This window comes from Narcine bancroftii, chromosome 7 (genome assembly GCF_036971445.1).
Source record: "Narcine bancroftii isolate sNarBan1 chromosome 7, sNarBan1.hap1, whole genome shotgun sequence".
Classification (NCBI taxonomy): Eukaryota; Metazoa; Chordata; class Chondrichthyes; order Torpediniformes; family Narcinidae; genus Narcine; species Narcine bancroftii.
This window is the reverse complement of record NC_091475.1, coordinates 211,899,666-211,918,084: the sequence shown is the minus strand read 5'-3', so window position 1 is coordinate 211,918,084 and position 18,419 is coordinate 211,899,666. Positions and strand designations below refer to the sequence as shown.

The following is an 18,419-nucleotide window of genomic DNA, read 5'->3' as shown; positions in this document are numbered from 1 at the left end:
TTTGGGATGGTTATAACTTCAGCAGATTGCATGATTTCCTAGTTTCTCCTTCACTTTGAAGATACTTTGATGTTGGTGTTCAAATCTACCTCCCCATCTCTGATTTTTAAAATTTTTAACCTTAGACATACAGCATGGTAACAGACCATTTCACCCCATGAGTCCATGCCACCCAATTGCACCTTATCAACCTACACCCTGTAAGGTAAAACATCATGAGATGGGAATGTGTAGGGAGTTACCCTGTACAGGGCAGTAACAAGAAGGGGAGGTGTCCTTGTACTCCTGTTAGGTAAAACATCATGAGATGGGACCGGAGAAGGAGTCACCCAGTACTAAGGAGTAACAGAATGCATCCTTGTACTTACAAGATAAGAGAGACATTGATGGATTGAGAGGCAGGAAGCTAGCAGGGAAAGGATAGCAACAGTTTTAGTCATTGGACAAGTAATGATATGATGATGTTCTAAGCATGTATCCAAGGGTATAAAAAATCACCATTTTGCTGATAACGGCAGAATGCATTCTCCGACTAACTTTGTTAGTCGCAAGTGTTACAATCCGGTAATAAAGAACAAAGAACCCTGATTTCGACTCAGCCTGGTGTTTGTCTCACTCATTCATGAACAAAGCAGACCTAACAACCCCCAGTATGTTTTAAACAGTGGGAGAAAACTGGACAGAACCCCTGGAGGAAACCCAACACAGACAAGGAGGAGAACGTACAAACTCCTTACAGACAGCGTGAGATTTGAACCCCGGTCCCGATCACCAACGCTGTAACCGTGCTTCTGAGGAAACCCCAGGTTCTTTCTGCCCACCAATTTGAACCGACTGCTGTGACCATGCCTTCAACTCTATGCAGCCAAAGCTAAACAGAATCTGCTGGAGGAGCTCAACGGGTTGAGCAGCATCTGGAAGAAAAAGAATGGTTGATGTTTCAAGCCAAAGCCATTTATGGAGACTGGGTTCACGTTTCAGCCCAGTCTTGACGAGGGGTTTTGCTTGAAACCATTCTTTTCCTCCGACCGGCGGCGCTGCTCGACCCAACAGATCGTGTTTGGCTTCAGATTCCAGCATCAGTCTCCTGTGTGTTGTGGAATCCAAAACCCTGGTATTACCCATTTCTCACTCTCCTCTTCCTTAAAAGCCTGTCCTTTAAATCAGTTTCTGATCAATTTTATTAAAGGTGGAATTTAAAGAAAAATTATTTGATACGAGCAGCACAGTAACAAACCCTTCTGGGCCTCGAGTCCATGCTGCTCAATTACACCCAATTGACCTCCAACCCCTGATATGTTTTGAAGGGTGGGAGGAAACTAGACCCCCCCAGGGATAACCCACACAGACATGGGGAGAACGTACAAACTCCTTACAGACAGCACAGGATTTGAACCAGGGTCACTGGAGCTGTAATAGCATTGCACTAACTGCTATGCTAACCGTTCCGCCCTCATTTATCTCACAGTAGATCTTTGAAGCGTCGTGGTAGGTTATGGCAAAGTGAAATTATTGTTCATGATCGCCATACACATTCTACAATGCGCACATGGCCAACCTTTTTGCTTGCTGCAGCCAGAGACTTGGAAAGAAAAAATAAAATCATAAACTAATCGTTCGTTCCTTCAGGTGCCTTGCATGGGCAATCATGATTCTCCATCTGTCACGGTCTCTGACCCTCTGAATTGGAGTTGTTGCCTCTCCTGTTTCTCACCACGATATTAATTCATCTATCATTTTTCACTCTCTGTGCCTTTGCTTCTAGCTTTCCAGCTGTAATGAAATGTTCTAATGTATCTCTTTGCCTGATGTGTCCAAAGAATTTTGATTGCTGTTTTTGGATTCTTTTAAGTCATGTATGTTTTGTTTTTGTTCTTTGTAGAACTTCTCCGTTTGTTATCCTGTCCGTACATGATTGGCACGGCATTGTTCGGAGAAACCACATCCCTGCTGCATTGATTACTTTTCCCATTGTACTGTACTGGTGATGGTCCATGACTCACAGCCATACATCAACAATAAATGGATGCTTGGGTCCGTAGGGATCAGAATTGAGATGCGATATAAACGAGAGTTTATTGTCATATTCATAAGTGCAGTGACAGATTCTTACTTGTTTGAGTCACATCTACGTAAGATAGGCCAAAAACAATAATATAAATGACTGTGCCATGAGACAGAAAAAAAATATAAAGGAGAGCTAAATATTTACATTTGCAAATTAGTGCAAAAAAAAAGACGTTTCAATCAGCAGGCAGATCTTCCGGTGTTCCTGGAGTGGTTTATATTTAGGATAACCCAAGGAAGGCTCGTGTAGAGCAGCCATTCTCAACCTTTCGGCTATGCCCCCGCCTCAGTACTCTGCTCAAAGTTTATGCCCCCCTCCCCCTTTCCTGTGAAGCTTTGGTTTCTTTACTCTCTCCTACCAACTGCATGACAAAACATTAAAAAATATTTATGTTAAACGAGGTGAAAAGAAAACAAGGCTTTCATTTACATGTGCTGTAGGCCACAAGGGAGAGTGTAGGGCCTCTATTAAAAGTGGCTGTGTTAGACTGTAGCTCTGTCTTCAATACCACAGTCCCCAACAAACATCCCCAAACTTCAGGATCCTGGCCTCTGTGCCTGCTCTAAAACTGGATCCTTGACTTCCTGTTGAACAGACTATAATCAGTGAAGATGGGTGGTCCGCTCTATGCTCCCTCTACATTCACAGCTGTGAATATCCTTCCAACTCCAAGTTGGTCAGTGACACCGCAGTAATGGTCCGGGTGCATGATGGATTGCAGGGAAGAGATTGACAGTCTAGTGGCCTGCTGCTAGGATAACAACCTTATTCTCAACAACAGTAAGATGAAGGAGATGAGAATTGACTTCGGGGGGAGGGACAGAACCCACATCCCTGCCACATTAATGTTGCTGGTTGAAATCTCGCTAGCTTCAAGTTCCAATAAATATGTCTGAAAACCTGTGCCTCTGGTTTCTTGTGGAAGGCTAAAGAAACTTGGCATGTGTTTCCCCCCCCCCCCCCCCCCCCCCCCCCCCCGGCACCATCCCTCAACAACATCTGCAGGTGCACCATTGAGTGCAGACTCGCTGGACATATCACAGTATGAGATGGGAGCTGCTCTGCTCAAGGTCGGAGGAAGCTGTCGAAGAAGGTGAATGAAACTCAAAACATCAAGCAAACTTCCCTCCATTCCACGGTCCCCATGTGTATCTCCCGTTGCTCTGGAAACCCATCACACCCCAGAAACACTCTCTTCTCCCTTGTCCCATTGGGGAGATGGCTAAGGAATGAAAGCGTTCACCAACAGGCTTAAAGTCAGTTCCTTCCCTGCAGCCATCAGGCTCCTGAATGAACCCCACAACAGTGCTCTCATGCTGCCCTTGCTTAGGGATAAGTGTTATTTCTTTTTGTTATAACCCTGTACTCTGTAAATATGCAAGGCTTTATGAATGTTTGAGCTAACCTGTTGGTCTGGTTGCAGGAGAACCCTTCTTACTGTGCTAGGTATTATGTGACATCAACTTTAAATGAAAAGCCTGATGGCTGTTAAAAAATTTAGACATACAGCATGGAAGCAAGCTCTTTCAGCCCACGAGCCTGTACCGCCCAATTACACCCAATTAACCTACACCCCCAGTTTGTTTCGAATAGTGGGAGGAAACTGGACCCCCTGGGGGAAAACCCAAGGAGATACAGGGAGAACGTACAAATCTTATAGCGCGGGAATCAAACCCCACTCCCTGTCACTAACCTCTAGGCCAACCGTACCACCCTACTAATGAAGAGTCTGATGGTGGAGGGGGAGCAGCTGTTCCTGAACCTGGTGATGCGAGTCTTGTGGCAGAAGTCTGATGGCAGAAGCGAGAACAGAGCATGGGCTGGGTGCTGTAGATCCTTGATAATTGCTGCTGCTCTCTGACAGCAGTGTTTCATGTTGATTTTCTCAATAGAGTTCTGCCTGTGATGTCCTAGGCTGTGGTCAGGGCTTTATGCCCAGGAGTATTAGTGTCCCCATACCAGGTTGTGATGCAGCCGGTCAGCACACTTTCCACCACACCTCTGTAGAAATTTGCCAGGGTTTCTGGTGTCATACCAAACCTCCACAAACTCCTGAGGAAGTCGAGGCGCTGTCGTGCTTTCTTCATGATGCCGTTGGTGTGTTGGGTGCAGGAAAAGTACTCTGAGATAGTCACTCCAGGAATTTAAATTTGCTCACCCTTTCCACCTCTGATTTCATTCCCCCCCACACCCCCCAATGATCACTGGATCGTGCCCTCTGGTTTCCCCTTCAGCTCCTTGGTTTTGATGACATTGAGGGCGCGGTTGTTGATGCCCCATTCAGCCAAGTTTTCCATCTCCATCCTGTATACTGACTCATCCCCTTCCTTTATCCAGCCCACTACCGTGGTATCGTCAGCAAATTTGTAGATGGTGTTGTTGTCGTACCGATTCACACAGTCATCGGTGTAAAGCGAGTCGAGCAGGGTTTAAGTACCCATCCCTGTGAAAAATTTGAATCACATCAAGAGAAACGAACTGCAAAGTCTGATCTTAAACACCATGTATTTTCTGGGCTGCACACTCAATCAAGTTTTCACGCAAAACCTTATATGAGTCCTGCACCTTCAAAATAATTTTATTTTCACTTTTGAAGTGCCGCCCCACATGTAGTGCGGAATTGTAGCAACCAGCGTTTGCGCTCAGGGTCTCGTATCTAGCTAGTGAGCAAGATAAATGGTTAATAATTTATTTAACATCCTATTCATGTTCATAATCCCTGCACTTACATCAGAATCTAATTGTGGTGCTTGCGTAATGGCAGAGTGGCTGAGGTCTGCTTGGCAGTTCTTGTGCTAGTGAATTCACCTGGAATGTTGGCGTACCCATCCTTTTCCCCATTTAGATCGAGGAGAAGCCACAGAAACTCAAAGCTCAATTTAGCTTTGGTAAGGTTTCCAATTCTGCACATTTGGTGTAACTGACGCTCAGAATTTTATTGAATTGAATTGTTTATGGTCACGTGCACCAAGTTGAACCCTTTGGACTCTGTGTCCCAGTTTACAGGGATTACCAACAAACACGTATACTCCGTGTCTTAGGGATTTTTATAAATGGCCTGGGTGAAGAGGCAGAAGGATGGGTCAGTAAGTTTGCAAATGATACAAAGGTTGGAGGAGTTGTGGATGGAGCTGAAGGTTGTCGTGGGTTGCAACAGGATGTAACCAGGATGCAGAGTTGGACGGAAAAGTGGCAGATGGAGTTCTATCTGGATAAGTGTGAGGTGATGCATTTTGGAAGGTCAAACCAGAAGGCTGAGTACTGGGTTAATGGTCCATAGATCCCTCAAGGTCAGTGCGCAAGTTGAAAGGAAAGGTAAGAAATCCTTATGGGATGTTAGGCTTCATTAATGGGGGGATTGAGTTAATTCATAGGGAGATTGATTCAGTTCTGGTCACCTCAATATAGGAATGTGGAAGGTGTGGAGAGAGTGCAGAGGAGATTTACCAGGATGCTGTCTGGATTGGGAAGCAAGACTAATGAGCTGGGGCTTTTCTCTTTGGAATGTATAAGAATAAGAGGAGACTTATGGAGGTCTACAAGATTAATAGAGGCATAGATAGGCTGGACGGCCGGCACCTTTTTCCTAGGGCAGGAATAGCAAACACCAGAGGACGTGTACAAAGTGAAGGGAGGGAAGTTCAGGGGAGACGTCGGGGTAAGTTTTTTTTTATACAGAGTTGTGGGTGCCCAGAATGACTTGCCAGGGATGGTGGTGGAGGCTGAAACATTAGGACCATTTAAGAGACTCTTAGACAGGCACATAAATGGAAGGAAAATAGAGGGTTTAGTATTTAAAAAAAAAGGAATGTATAGATTGGCACAACATGGAAGGCCAAAGGGCCTGCACTGTGCTGTAGTATTCTATGTCCTATTTCCCGGTTTTTAGAAACTACCACCAAGAGCATATACTCTTGTGTCCCATTTTCTGAAAGTGGTTTTATACCAAACCTCCAGCTGGTTCGTGCTGGTGTTCATACTGTAGTTTACCCATGGACCCAGTCCGGAGTATACATCATGAAAGGTTAAAAATGGCCAGAGTCCAAAGGGATGGCGAGCTGGAGAAATGGAGGCAGAGGGCATGGCCAGTGCTGGCTCACTTGCAACAGAGCTCCCAGGCTATCCTTCCCTGCTGGGATGTGTTGGTGGGACCAGAGCTGCCCTGAGAGCCAGTGTTCTGGCACAGGGAGAGCAGCATTTGGTGGGACAACACACAGAAAATATTGTTAAGCAAGAGGGTCTGCAGGCAGTGTCATGGTAGCTCACACAAAAATGCTGGAGAAACTCAGCAACTCGCCCAGCATTTTTTTATCTAGCAAAAATGAAGATACATAACCAACTTTTCGAGCCTGAGCCCTTCATCAAGGTTTAAGTGATGCAGTTTATAGATAAAATACAGAGCAGGATGGTTGGCGCAATGCTGTTACATCAACGGGGCTGGGGTTCAAATCCCACGCTGTCCGTAAGGAGTTGGTACGTTCTCCCTGTGTTTTACCCAGGGGCTCCGGTTTCCTCCCACCCTTCAAAATGTACTAGGGGTTGTGGGTCAATTGGGATCATGGCCTGAAATGGCCTGTAACCGTGCTGTACATCTAAATCTAACATTTAACCAGTGGGGGACCCATTTCAGTGACTAGTAACAGCAGGAAAGAAAGTGGAGGAGCCACGTTTTCATTCTTCTGTCTGGCTGAGTGCGGAGAAAGTACACGTGTGTGTGTGTGTGTGTAAAATGGAAGGTTGGGCATATCTGCTCTTCGGCTGTCACAGAAAAGTTTGTTGAAGACTGAACACTGTAGCAGCTACAGTCTTTTCACTGAATTATTAAAATGAAGTCCCATATGCCATCTTGGATGAGTGTAAAATTCCCATTGCATGAGTTCCACCCAGAGGAGGTCATACATTCTCTCCCTCTACCTCATTCATTCCTCGTGTAAACTTACCTTTATTTACAGGATTTTGCAGTGTCTAAATCAGTGGTTCCCAACCAGTGGGCCATGGTCTACTAGTAGGCCGCAGCCTGTTTCCATGTGGGCCACAAAGACTTCCCAACCCACTGAGGTCATGTCTCTGTCCTCCCGAGTCACCTTGGGTGTTTGAATCTCTTTCAGCAATAGCTAGTAATGGAATGGATGCCTGATGTTGCAAATAATTTAACTTGCATCTCAGCTGCCTCCAAGAAGAATTCCTGCACTAGTTCCCAGAAATTAGCCGAGAAGGACTGGCACTGGTGAGGAACCCCTTTCTTGTTTAAGTCAACGATGTCCCTGATCTGTAAGATGAACTCATTGACCTTCAAACAATGCAGAGATGCGCTTGAGACTTTGTTTGTCTTCTGAGTTTTGGGCAAAAATGGTGGATAGTTACCCCAACATTGCGAAGAAGTGTCTTCAGAAGATCCTGTCCTTCTCAACCTCTTCACTTTGTGAATCAGGCTTTTCCACATAGCTGCAGTTGAAGACAAACCTATGAAACCACATTGAAGTGGAGGCATATCTCAAGTGTGCATTATCTACAACAGAACCAAGGATTTGGAAACCGATGAAGAAACATCAGGAACATGGTCTCATTAAAGTGGCTTGAGCTTTGATTTTGATTGGGAGTTTTTATGTTCAGTGCATACTTGCAGTGTTTTTTTGTTCTTTGAAAATGTTAAATAAAATACTTTAAATTAGATAAAGATGTGTTTCTTACAGAACTGCCTTTGACTTGAAAATGTTGATCAGTCATTGCCACTAGTGGGCGGAAGCCAGGTGGGCCTTCAACCGAAAAAGGTTGTGAACCTCTGTTCTAAATGAACTGACTACATCTCTAAAAGAGTTTCATTGGTTGCAAAGCTCCTGGAGATTGAGTGCTGGAAAGCTCTTTTGCATTTGTTTGGGTCTTTACTCTGTAAATGCTGTTGCTCTGGTAAAAAAAAATCACTTAAAATGGATTGTGGGCTCGTCACAGCTAGTTTGTCAGTGTCTGATGGTTTTTGATATTCAATTCAGTGACACAGGCTGTGCAAGGGTCCGCCAGATGGAGTACAATGTTGGTAAATGTGAGGTCATCCACTTTGGAAGAGAAAAATAATAAATCAGATTATTATTAAAATGGTGAAAAGTTGCAATATTCTGTCTTGCAAAGGGAATTGAGAGTATTTGTGCATGAATCACAAAAGGTTCGTTTATAGGCACAACAGATCGTCAAGAAAGCAAATGAATGTTGGGCTGGAGAGATTGAGTTTAAGAGCAGAGAGGTTTTGCTTAACTGTACAGGGTCACATCGAAGTACACGAGATGGCAGAGGCCGACAGCATCGAATCCATGCTGCTGAAGATCCAACTGCGCTGGGTAGGTCACGTCTCCAGAATTGAGGACCATCGCCTTCCCAAGATCGTGTTATATGGCGAGCTCTCCACTGGCCACCGTGACAGAGGTGCACCAAAGAAGAGGTACAAGGACTGCCTAAAGAAATCTCTTGGTGTCTGCCACATTGACCACCGCCAGTGGGCTGATATTGCCTCAAACCATGCATCTTGGCGTCTCACAATTCAGCGGGCAGCAACCTCCTTTGAAGAAGACCTCACTGACAAAAGACAAAGGAGGAAAAACCCAACGCCCAACCCCCAACCAACCAATTTTCCCTTGCAACCGCTGCAACTGTGTCTGCCTGTCCCGCATCGGACTTGTCAGCCACCAACGAGCCTGCAGCTGACGTGGACATTTACCCCTCCATAAATCTTCGTCCGCGAAGCCAAGCCAAAGAAAGACTGGAGAAAGGATAGGCCGACTTTGGAGACAGTGCAAAAGAGGTTCCCTAGGTTGATTCCAGTGATGGAGTTAGCTTGTGAGGATAGATTGATTTACCTGGGACTGTGCTAGCTGGAGTTTAGAAGAATAAGAAGGAATCTTGTAAAGACATATAAAATTAATAAAGGAAAAGATAAAGGACGTTGCTTGCAGTTGAGACATGAACTAGGTGACATAGCCTCAAGATCTGGGAGTTGATTTAAGACAGAGATGAGGAACTCCTTCTCCCAGAGAGTGGCAAATCTGTGGAATTCTCTGCCCAAGGAAGCAGTAGAGGCTGCCTCATTGAATGTATTTAAGACCCAGGTGGATTTTTGCATCTGAATTGAAGGTCATGTGAAATAGGCAGGTAAGTAGAGTCCATGGCCAGATGAGCCGTGATCTTATTGAATGGTGGAGCAGGCTCGACAGGCCAGACAGCTTCTTCCTCGTTGTATGGTTACTTTACAATGAAACAAACATATTGTTTGAAATTAGGTCAGGAAACGTGGTGGCCAAACGTTCCAACGATTGCCAGTGTGATTTCATATTTTGTTATGACACAAGAAGACCATTGGGTGAGATCCCGGAATAATTCCAACATCCAATTATCATCCCTACAACCCATTATCTCACATATCCTTCTTCTCCAGTATGATTCTCTCAGTGCCGTCATTTCTGACAATACCTGGGGTCAGGTTCAAAGTGCAGGTTTATTGACAGAGTGCATCACATACAAGTCTGAGATTCTTTTTCCTGTGGGACAAGCAGAATTTCTACTTAACGGTGGTACAAAAAAGTATTCAAGAAAAGATACGTGTACATAGAGAGAAATGTAAACACTGTGAAATGCGGAAAATAAGTAATGTGCAAAGTAAATGAGTTACTGATTGAGTTACTGGGAGGAATGGAATATGAAATGATTTCTGGTTTGGATCCAGTTTTAACTTTGACCAGATTTATTTTTTTAGAAATACAGCATGGTAACAGGCCCTTCCGGCCCACGAGCCGACAACCTGGGGCAACATGGTTGGCGTAGCAGTTAGCGCAACACCTTTACAGCGCCAGCGTCAGGACTCTTTTTATCGGTGGTAAATATTGGCCAAATTCCACGGAGAACTGCCTTGATTCTGAAATAGGATTTGGAATTTTTAATCAGATATCAGGTTCTACCCTCAGTCCTGTGATGTACTGTGCACTGAGCTGCAGCCTTCTCCTTACTTTTGAGTCCCTGAGCTAAACAATTCCTATTTTTAACAATCTTGTATCCTCTTTGGTTTAAAACTCATTAATAATTAATGATCTAAATCTTCTCGTCAAGATGTACTTTTCTGCTTTCATCTCTCCCACATCAGCCTAGACCTGTTTTCCTTTCTTTAGTAAACTTCTTCATGAGAATACTGGTTGTAACACCGAAAGTACTGCCCGTACACCATGTTAGTCCCCTATGAGCACGTTTCCGTGCAGACATTTCAGATGCTTGAGCCTCTTGCTACCATTCACTTGAGCTGCTTCGCATGGACCAAAGATCAGGCTTTTAACGGTGATTTGTAGTTGAGAAGGGAGATTTGGAAAGTTAAAGACAAGGTCAAAGTAGCAAAACAATGATCAAAGACTATGCACAAAATTATGAAGGGTATAGGCAGTAAAGGGAAGCAGGCTTTTCCCCCTGAGGGTAGGTGAGAACATGGGTTAAGGATGAAAGGGGTAAAGTGTAGGGGGAATATTAGGGGAAACTTCTTCACACAGAGAGGGGTGAAAGTGTGGAACGAGCTGACAGCTGAAGTGGTAAATGAGGACTCAATTTTAACATTTAAGAAACTTTTGGACAGGTACATGATGGGAGGGGGATGCTGCAGGTCATTTAGACAAGGAAGCATAATAGTTCGGCCTAGACTAGAAGGGCCAAAAGGCCTGCTTCTGGGCTGTTTTGTTCTGTGATTCTAAAACTATTCTGCTCATTTGGTGGGTCCACCCCTAAAAGTACCTGAGTGAAACACCAAAGTTCTGCAGGTTCTGTGATTATAGTGAAAGCGCAGAATTGGCAGAGGAACTCAGCAGGACTCGCAGCGTCTGAGCCCTTCTTCAAGGTATTTTTTTCTGTGTAGCCAACAAAAAGGCAGGCATAGGTGGGGCCCATCTGAAAACCCATGGCTACCCCTTTGATCTGGAGGAAATAGGATGCATCAGAGGAGAGTTATTGAGGGTGAGGACAAGTTCTGCCAGGAGGGTGGGGGTGGACTGGTTGGGTCTGTTGTCGAGGAAGAAACAAAGGGCTATGAGGCCTTTCTCTTTGTAACACCACAGCCTGCACTTTTGTTTCACTATTCCACTTCCTGCTCAACTTAAATGCGGGTTGACTTGCCTGGACAGCGTGCAGAACAAAACTCTGTGACACAAATTACAATAATTAAATTCAAACAGTTTGCAGATCGCACACAATAGCTGTGTAATGGAGGTTGGAATTTAGGAGAATGAGGGGGGATCTCATTGAAGCATTTGAATGTTGAAGGGCATGGACAGAGTAGATGTAGAAAGGTTGTTCCCCATGGTGAGAGAGCCCAGGACAAGAGGGCACAACTTCAGGACTGAAGGGCAACCACTTAGAACAGAGATGGGGAGGAGTTTCTTCAGCCAGAGGGTGGTGAATCTGTGGAATTCTGATGTCTGAGTTTCGAAGGTGCCGTGAAAGAGCCTTGGACAGTGTACCGAGTCTCGATTGCACACGATGTGGGCAGCACCGCCCTCTCCTGCAACAGCATTGAACTGAATATCTGACCTGTGTCGATGGTAAACCTACTCATTTTATTTTTTCTGCCTTAGGTATCAGAAGCATGTCCACACTTACAGGATTTTACCCGATGAAGATGATTTTCTGGCAGTACAGGTGAGATTGGTTTATCATTTGTAGTTGTTAGCGATTGTGCATTTCTTGGTGCTCAATTCACTACACGAGTCACTGATCACACAAGGCCAGCTGGGAATCCATAAGACATAAGAGCAGAACGAGGCTATTCAGCCCACTATTTAATCATGAGCTGGTCCATTTCCCCACTCAGCCCCATTGCCCGGCCTTCTCCCCATAACTTTTGATGCTCTGGCTAATCAACAACCTATCCATCTCTGCCTTAAATATACCTAATGACCCGGCCTCCACAACAAATTCTACAGATTCACCACCCTCTGGCTGAAGAAATTCCTCGCATGCATTTCTTTTCTAAGCGAGCACCCTTCAACATTGAAGTTGTTCCCTCTTGGCCCAAATTCTTCCACCTTGGGAAACAACCTTTCTACATCTACTCTGTCCATGCCTTTCAACGTTCAAAATGTTTCAATGAGATCCCCCACCCCCCCCCCCCATTCTCCTAAATACCAATGGGCACAGGCCGAAAGCCTTCAGATGTTCAGAGATGGTGAAAGGTGTTTCTGGCCTGTAAGAAAGAATTCAGTAATATTAGTATGGGTCTTTAAAAATGTGGTTTGGGTAATTCAATCTTTTATGAACTTCAATCTTTTAATCTCTTCCAGTTCTAGATCAAGTTTATTTGTCATACTATTATTACCAGTACAACCCGACGAAACAGCGTTCTCCAGACCACAGGGCAGAACGGTGCAAAATACAAGTATAGACATAACACACTTAGGCAGTCCCTGGGTTAAAAATGAGTTCTGTTACTTAGATCTGTCCTTAACTCGAATCTGTATTTAAGTTAAAACAAGTACATACAGTCCTTATTTAGCGTCAGTTAGTCAAATGTTTATCTTAGTATTTGGAACATATAGTATATATTTTACCTTTCTATGTATGTAACACACTTAGGAAACACTTCCAAATGCACTATAACATCTTAAACATAAAAATACAGTCCATAATTGGATGATGTAGGAGAAGGTGATGGAGAGATGGCTACTGTGGAGAGGATGGGCCTGGTGCTGGAGAGTCAGGGTTTGATTCTGCTGCTGGGTGGGGGGGGGGGGGGGGGTCACCAGCTCTTGCACTGGATTTACGCTGTTATTATGCATGTACAGTATAGTAGTTTCAGGGCTTTTCTTGTAGATTTGATACAATACAAATAATACTTTTGAACTTCATGTGTCCATAAAGGTTAAATTCAATGTGGTCATGACATTCAGCTTCAAGCATTTTACCCTGACTGGACCTCCTTGGACATTTCTAGAGTGCTCCATATTGATTTGCATGGAGTGTGTGTGTGTGTGTGTGTGTGTGTGTGTGTGTGTGTGTGTGTGTGTGTGTGTGTGTGTGTGTGTGTGTGTGTGTGTGTGTGTGTATAATATATATATGCAGTGCATATCTGCATATATTAAAACAAATACCATGAATAAACTGTAGTCATGGAGTTGTTTTAACAGTCATTCAGTTATCTCACTGCCTGTGGAAAAAAGCTTTTCCTTAACCTGATTGTTCTAGTTCTGGTATTCCTGTATCTTTTTTTCCCTTGTATCTCTTGTTTGCTCAATGAAATGAAAACAGAATTAAATGCTTATTTGATTCAATTTTTAATTAAAAAACATTTAGACATACAACACAGTAACAGGCCATTTCGACCCACAAGCTTGATCTACACCCTGGTACGTTTTGAAGGGTAGGTGGAAACCGGAGCACCCGGTGAAAACCCCCGCAAACACGGGGAGAACATACAAACTCCTTACAGACAGTGTGGGTCTGTTAATATTCTGTAGTGCTTCATGGTTCCCAGAAGTTCCCATTAGAATCAGTTCTGGTCACTTCGTGACAGAATGTTGCCTGGATTGGAGAACATGTCTTATGAGGCAAGGTTGGCAGAGCTGGGGCTTTTTTTCTTTCGCGTGACAGAGGATGAGAGGACATTTGATGGAGGTCTACAGGTTTATGAGAGGCATGGTTAAGGTGGGTAGCCAGTGCCTTTTTATCATGGCGGCAGTAACATATATGAGAGGACATTTAAATGTAGACATACAGCATGGTTACAGGCTACCCAATTACACCCAATTAACCTGCACTCAGACGTTTTGAAGAGTGGGTGGAAACCACAGCACCCGGGGAAAACCCATGCAGACACACAGGAAGAATTACAAACTCCTTAAAGACAGCATGGGATTTGAATCCAAGCCACTGGCATTGTAATGGCATTGTGCTAACAACACCACCCTTTGTGTTTTGCTCTTTGGTAAACATGTGTAGGTTAGGTACATTTGTTCAAACTATGTGCAGGGATTTTTAATAAATGTGTAGGTGGCCAGAATTTAAAACCTATGCCTGTTCATTGACACATCTAAAAATATACTTTCAACTTCTTGGCTTAAAGGGGTTTAAATCTTTGGAATTCTTCTCATCTTCTGGTGCCCAATCATGGAACAAATTGAAAGCTGAGGTGACCAGATTTTTGGACCCTTGTGGAAGTGAGAGATGAATGAATGGACTCAAAAGTGGAGTGGAAATGATTGATTACCATCTCATTGAATGACTGAAGAAACTGTGGGCTGATTGGAGTTGTCAAGCTCTAGTTCCTTGTGCTGCATGTAAAATAGTTGGTAGCAAATGTGCTGCAGATCAAAGCAACATATCTACACCATAGATTTATAGAAATATTACAGTAGGGAAGAATCAGTGGTTCTTTGAACCAGTGTGAGAGAATAGTCCAGTAAGCTCATATGCACAGGCTGCGATTCTTTCCTCTCTGTCAGATCTGCGAAATACCTAATTTGAAAGCTGCATCTAACGTGATGTAAAGACGTCCATTTCAGATTTATTGTCAGAGTTCATATAAATTACATCACATCCAACCCTGAGATTCCTTTTTCCTGCAGGCGAGGCAGAATTACCACTTGTTGGTGGTGCAAAAAATAAACTGGACACAGTGTAAATATGTAAACAAATAAAGAAATGTAAACAAACTTCAATACAGAGAGGAGAAAAAATCAATAAAGTGCACAAGTACAAGTCCTTAAATGAGTCCCTGATTGAGTTTGTCGTTGAGGAGACTGATGGGGGAAGGGGAGCAGCTGTTCCTGAACCTGGTGGGGTGAGTCTTATGGCACCGAGACCTCTTTCCTGATGGCAGCAGTGAGAACAGGGCATGTGATGGGTGGGGTGGGCACTTGATAATTGCTGCTGCTCTCCGATGGCAGCGTTCCCTGTAGATTTTCTGGATAGTGGGGAGGGTTTTGCCTGTGATGTGTGTCCACTACTTTTTGCAGGGCTTTACACTCAGGGGTATTGGTGTCCTCATGCCAGACCGTGATGCAGCCGGTCAGCACACTTTCCACCACACCTCTGTAGAAATTTGTCAGGGTTTCCGATGTCATTACCAAACCTCCGCAAACTCCTGAGGAAGTAGAGGGTCTGACGTGCTTTCTTCACGATGCCGTTAGTGTGTTAGATCCAGGAAAGATCCTCCGAAATAGTGACTCCCAATAACTTAAATGTGCTCACCCTCTCCATCTTTGATTCCCCAATAATCACTGGATTGTCCACCTCTGGTTTTTCCCTTCCTAAAGTCAACAATGAGCTCCTTAGTTTTGGGGATATTGTGTGCGAGGTTGTGGTTGGTGCACCGTTCAGCCAAGTTTTCAGTCTCCATCCTGTACACTGATTCATCCCCTTCCTTTATCCAATCCACTACTGTGGTATTGTCGGCAAATTTGTAAATGGTGCTATTGTACCGAACATCACAGTAGTAGGTGTAAAGTAAGTAGAGCAGGGGGCTGAGAACGCAACCCTAGGGTGCTCCGGTACTGATGGGGATTGTGGGGGAGAAGTTCAATTTAAATTTAGATGTACAACATATACAACTATTTTGGCCCATGAGTCCATGCTGCACAATTACACCCAATTAACCTACAATCCCCAGTATGTTTTGAAGGGTGGGAGGAAACTGGAACCCCTGGGGAAATCCCACACAGACACGGGGAGAATGTAGAAATTCCTTACAGACAATGCGGGAATCGAACCCCGGTCCGGTCAAGATCGCTGGCATTGTGCTAAATGCTGTGCCCACCATGCATGTACTTATTAATCCTCACTGATTGGGATCTGGAAGTGAGGAAATCCATAATCCAATTACACAGTGGGGTGCTGAGTCCCACATCTAGGAGTTTGCTGATCAGTTTTGAGGGGATGATGGTGTTAAATGCTGAACTGTAGTTGATAAAGAGCATCCTGATGTCTGCATCTTTGCTGTTCAGATGTTCCAGGGCTTTTTGCATAACTATTTTGCATAAGAACAGTTTCTACAGTCATCCTGAGCTATTTTATTTTTTTTTCCTCATTAAAAATCCTATTCACTTTATGTCAGTTTTTCAAAGTTTTCAACACCTTTACTGAACCACGTCACAACCCTCTCTATTCTAAGGGAACAAATCTTGCACCTCCTATCTAATTACATAACGGAAGTAGCTAAAATCTTGAGCCATTCAGCTAATTCCTTTCTGTACCTTATCTGAAGCATTCAGACCTTCCCATAGTATTTCGTTCGATCCTGGGTCAGAGTTTTATGGCAGTTTGCTCGATCCACTTTGTCCCTCTGTTTATAAATCCTACTGATCCACGTGTGCATTTAAGAATGACAAGGTGAGCACCACGCTGTTACAGCGCCAGTGACCCCAGTTCAAGACCGGTGCTGTCTGTAAGGAGTTTGTACGTTCTCCTCGTGTCTGTGTAGGTTTTCTCCGTGTGCTCCAGTTTCCTCCCACCCTTCAAAACATTGTAGGTTAATTGGGTGTAATTGGGAAGCACGGGCTCATGGGCTGGAAGAGCCTGTTACCATGCTGTATGTCTAAATTTAAAATTAAAAGGTTGGCCACTCTGATCTTACCCTTCCCTCCCTCACTCCCACAACCCTCTATTTTTCTTGCCTCCATGAGTCTTTTAAATGTCCCTATTGTACCAGCCTCCACCACCACTCTCTGGAGGGTTAAAAAAAACTTACCTCTGACCGTCCCCCCCTAAACTTTTCTTCCCTCACCTTGTACAGATGTTCTTGGGTATTTACTACTGTCGCCCCAGGGAAAAGGTGTTGGCTGTCCACCCTATCTTTGCCTTTCGATTGGAACCCGATGTCTTGCTGCACTCCTGGGCACGAAACGTTGCACCTATTCATTTGAAGTGATCGATAACATTGTGCTTTTCATTAAAACAGACTTCTCAAGGTGTACAAGTGAGGCGATTCAAAACACTGAACGAGCTCATCGCATCCTACCTGCAGCCTAACCAGGGACTGGTCAGCACCCTGCTCTACCCTGTGGAGAGGGAGGACAAGAAGGAGGCAACAGAAGACAAGGATTACTCGGGTAATTTTGGTGGTCGTTCTGTCAGGGCTGGGTTCTTCAGCTCAATCAGAGTTGATACAAGATTCTTTTACTGTCATGTAATGAATTAGAAAATATAATATTACACAGAATTGCCTTTAGCCTGCCGTAAGGCAGACAAAGAGTCACCATTACCATTGCCCGATGGTGCCACTTACAGTTAGGGAAAGAGAAGCAAAAGAGAGTCCCTTCAGAGTCACTGAGTGTCCATGGATGTTGAGAGACTGATGGCCATATTCACTCTTCTCCCCTCCTCCTCCGCCCCCCCATTCTCAACAAGATTTGGTAGAGGGTTTTGTTGGACTGCTGAGCTTTTAATGGATCTAAAACTCGTTACCTTTGAGGTTTCTTTCACATTTCTTTTTGGGATCAGGGCTTTGCTGGCAGGGGCAGCATTTATTGCTGGTCCCCAATGGTCCTCGGGACCGGAAGTTGCCCTTGCCCTGCTGCAATCGTTCCGGTGCAGGGTGGTCCTGCAGTGGTGTTGGGGCGGGAATCCCTGCATGTTGACCCAGTGACGATGAGGGACTGGTGACACAATTTTTAAATTTAGCCTATGGCTAAATTTTTAAATTTAGCCTATGCCTTCCACCCCACAAACCCATGCTGCCCAAATATACCAATTAACCTCCAACCCTCATACGTTTTGAAAGGTGGGAGATAATGGAAGCACCCGGACGAATCAGAATTTATTGTCATGAACTTCATTGTTTTATGGCAGCTGCAGATATTGCTATAAATTACATTTTAAAAAATAAATAAATAGTGTGAGAATAGAGAAAGTGAGGTAGTGTCTGTGGTTCATTAATCAACCAAAATTTGATGACATGGGAAGAATCTGTCCTGGTGCTGTTGTGTGTTCGTCTTCAGGCTCCTGTATCTCCTTCCCGACAGCTGTAGTGTGAAGAGGGGATTGCCTGGTTGGTGAGGGTCCTTGAGGAGAGAGCCTGCTTTCTTGGGACACTGCCTCTTAATAGTTCCTTAATGGGTGTAGACTGATGTCTGTGATGGCGCTGGCTGAGTTCATAACTCTCTGTAACTTTTTCCTGTCCTGAGCATTAGCACCTCCACACCAGACAGCCATGCAACCAGTCAGAATGCTCTCCATGGTACACCTGTAGAAATTTGCAAAATTAGGAAACCTATGCAGGCTACGGGGAGAACGTGCAACCTCCTTAGGGACAGTGCTGGATTCGATCCCAGGTCCCTGCCGCTGCAACAGCGTTCCACTAGCCACTATGCTAACTGTGGATTGGCTAGAATTGGATGCCTTC

At 44.4% G+C, this 18,419-nt stretch overlaps 1 protein-coding gene across 5 annotated transcripts in view; it reads left to right on the top strand.

The window, feature by feature from the left end:
* The window catches only part of inppl1a (inositol polyphosphate phosphatase-like 1a), a 228,822-nt gene that overhangs the window by 88,872 nt on the left and 121,531 nt on the right, over nucleotides 1–18,419 (top strand). For 4 of the 5 annotated variants that reach the window (XR_011342361.1, XM_069892201.1, XM_069892204.1 and 1 more), the window contains exons 2-3: nucleotides 11,662–11,725; nucleotides 16,977–17,127. Coding sequence is in view for 4 of the 5 variants with exons in the window: in XM_069892201.1 (XP_069748302.1) it covers nucleotides 11,662–11,725; nucleotides 16,977–17,127 (215 nt within the window). In the remaining variant the exon portion in view is untranslated. Of the gene's footprint in view, nucleotides 1–3,079; nucleotides 3,162–11,661; nucleotides 11,726–16,976; nucleotides 17,128–18,419 lie in introns of those variants that run through there. The other variant, XM_069892203.1, reaches the window with a different exon arrangement.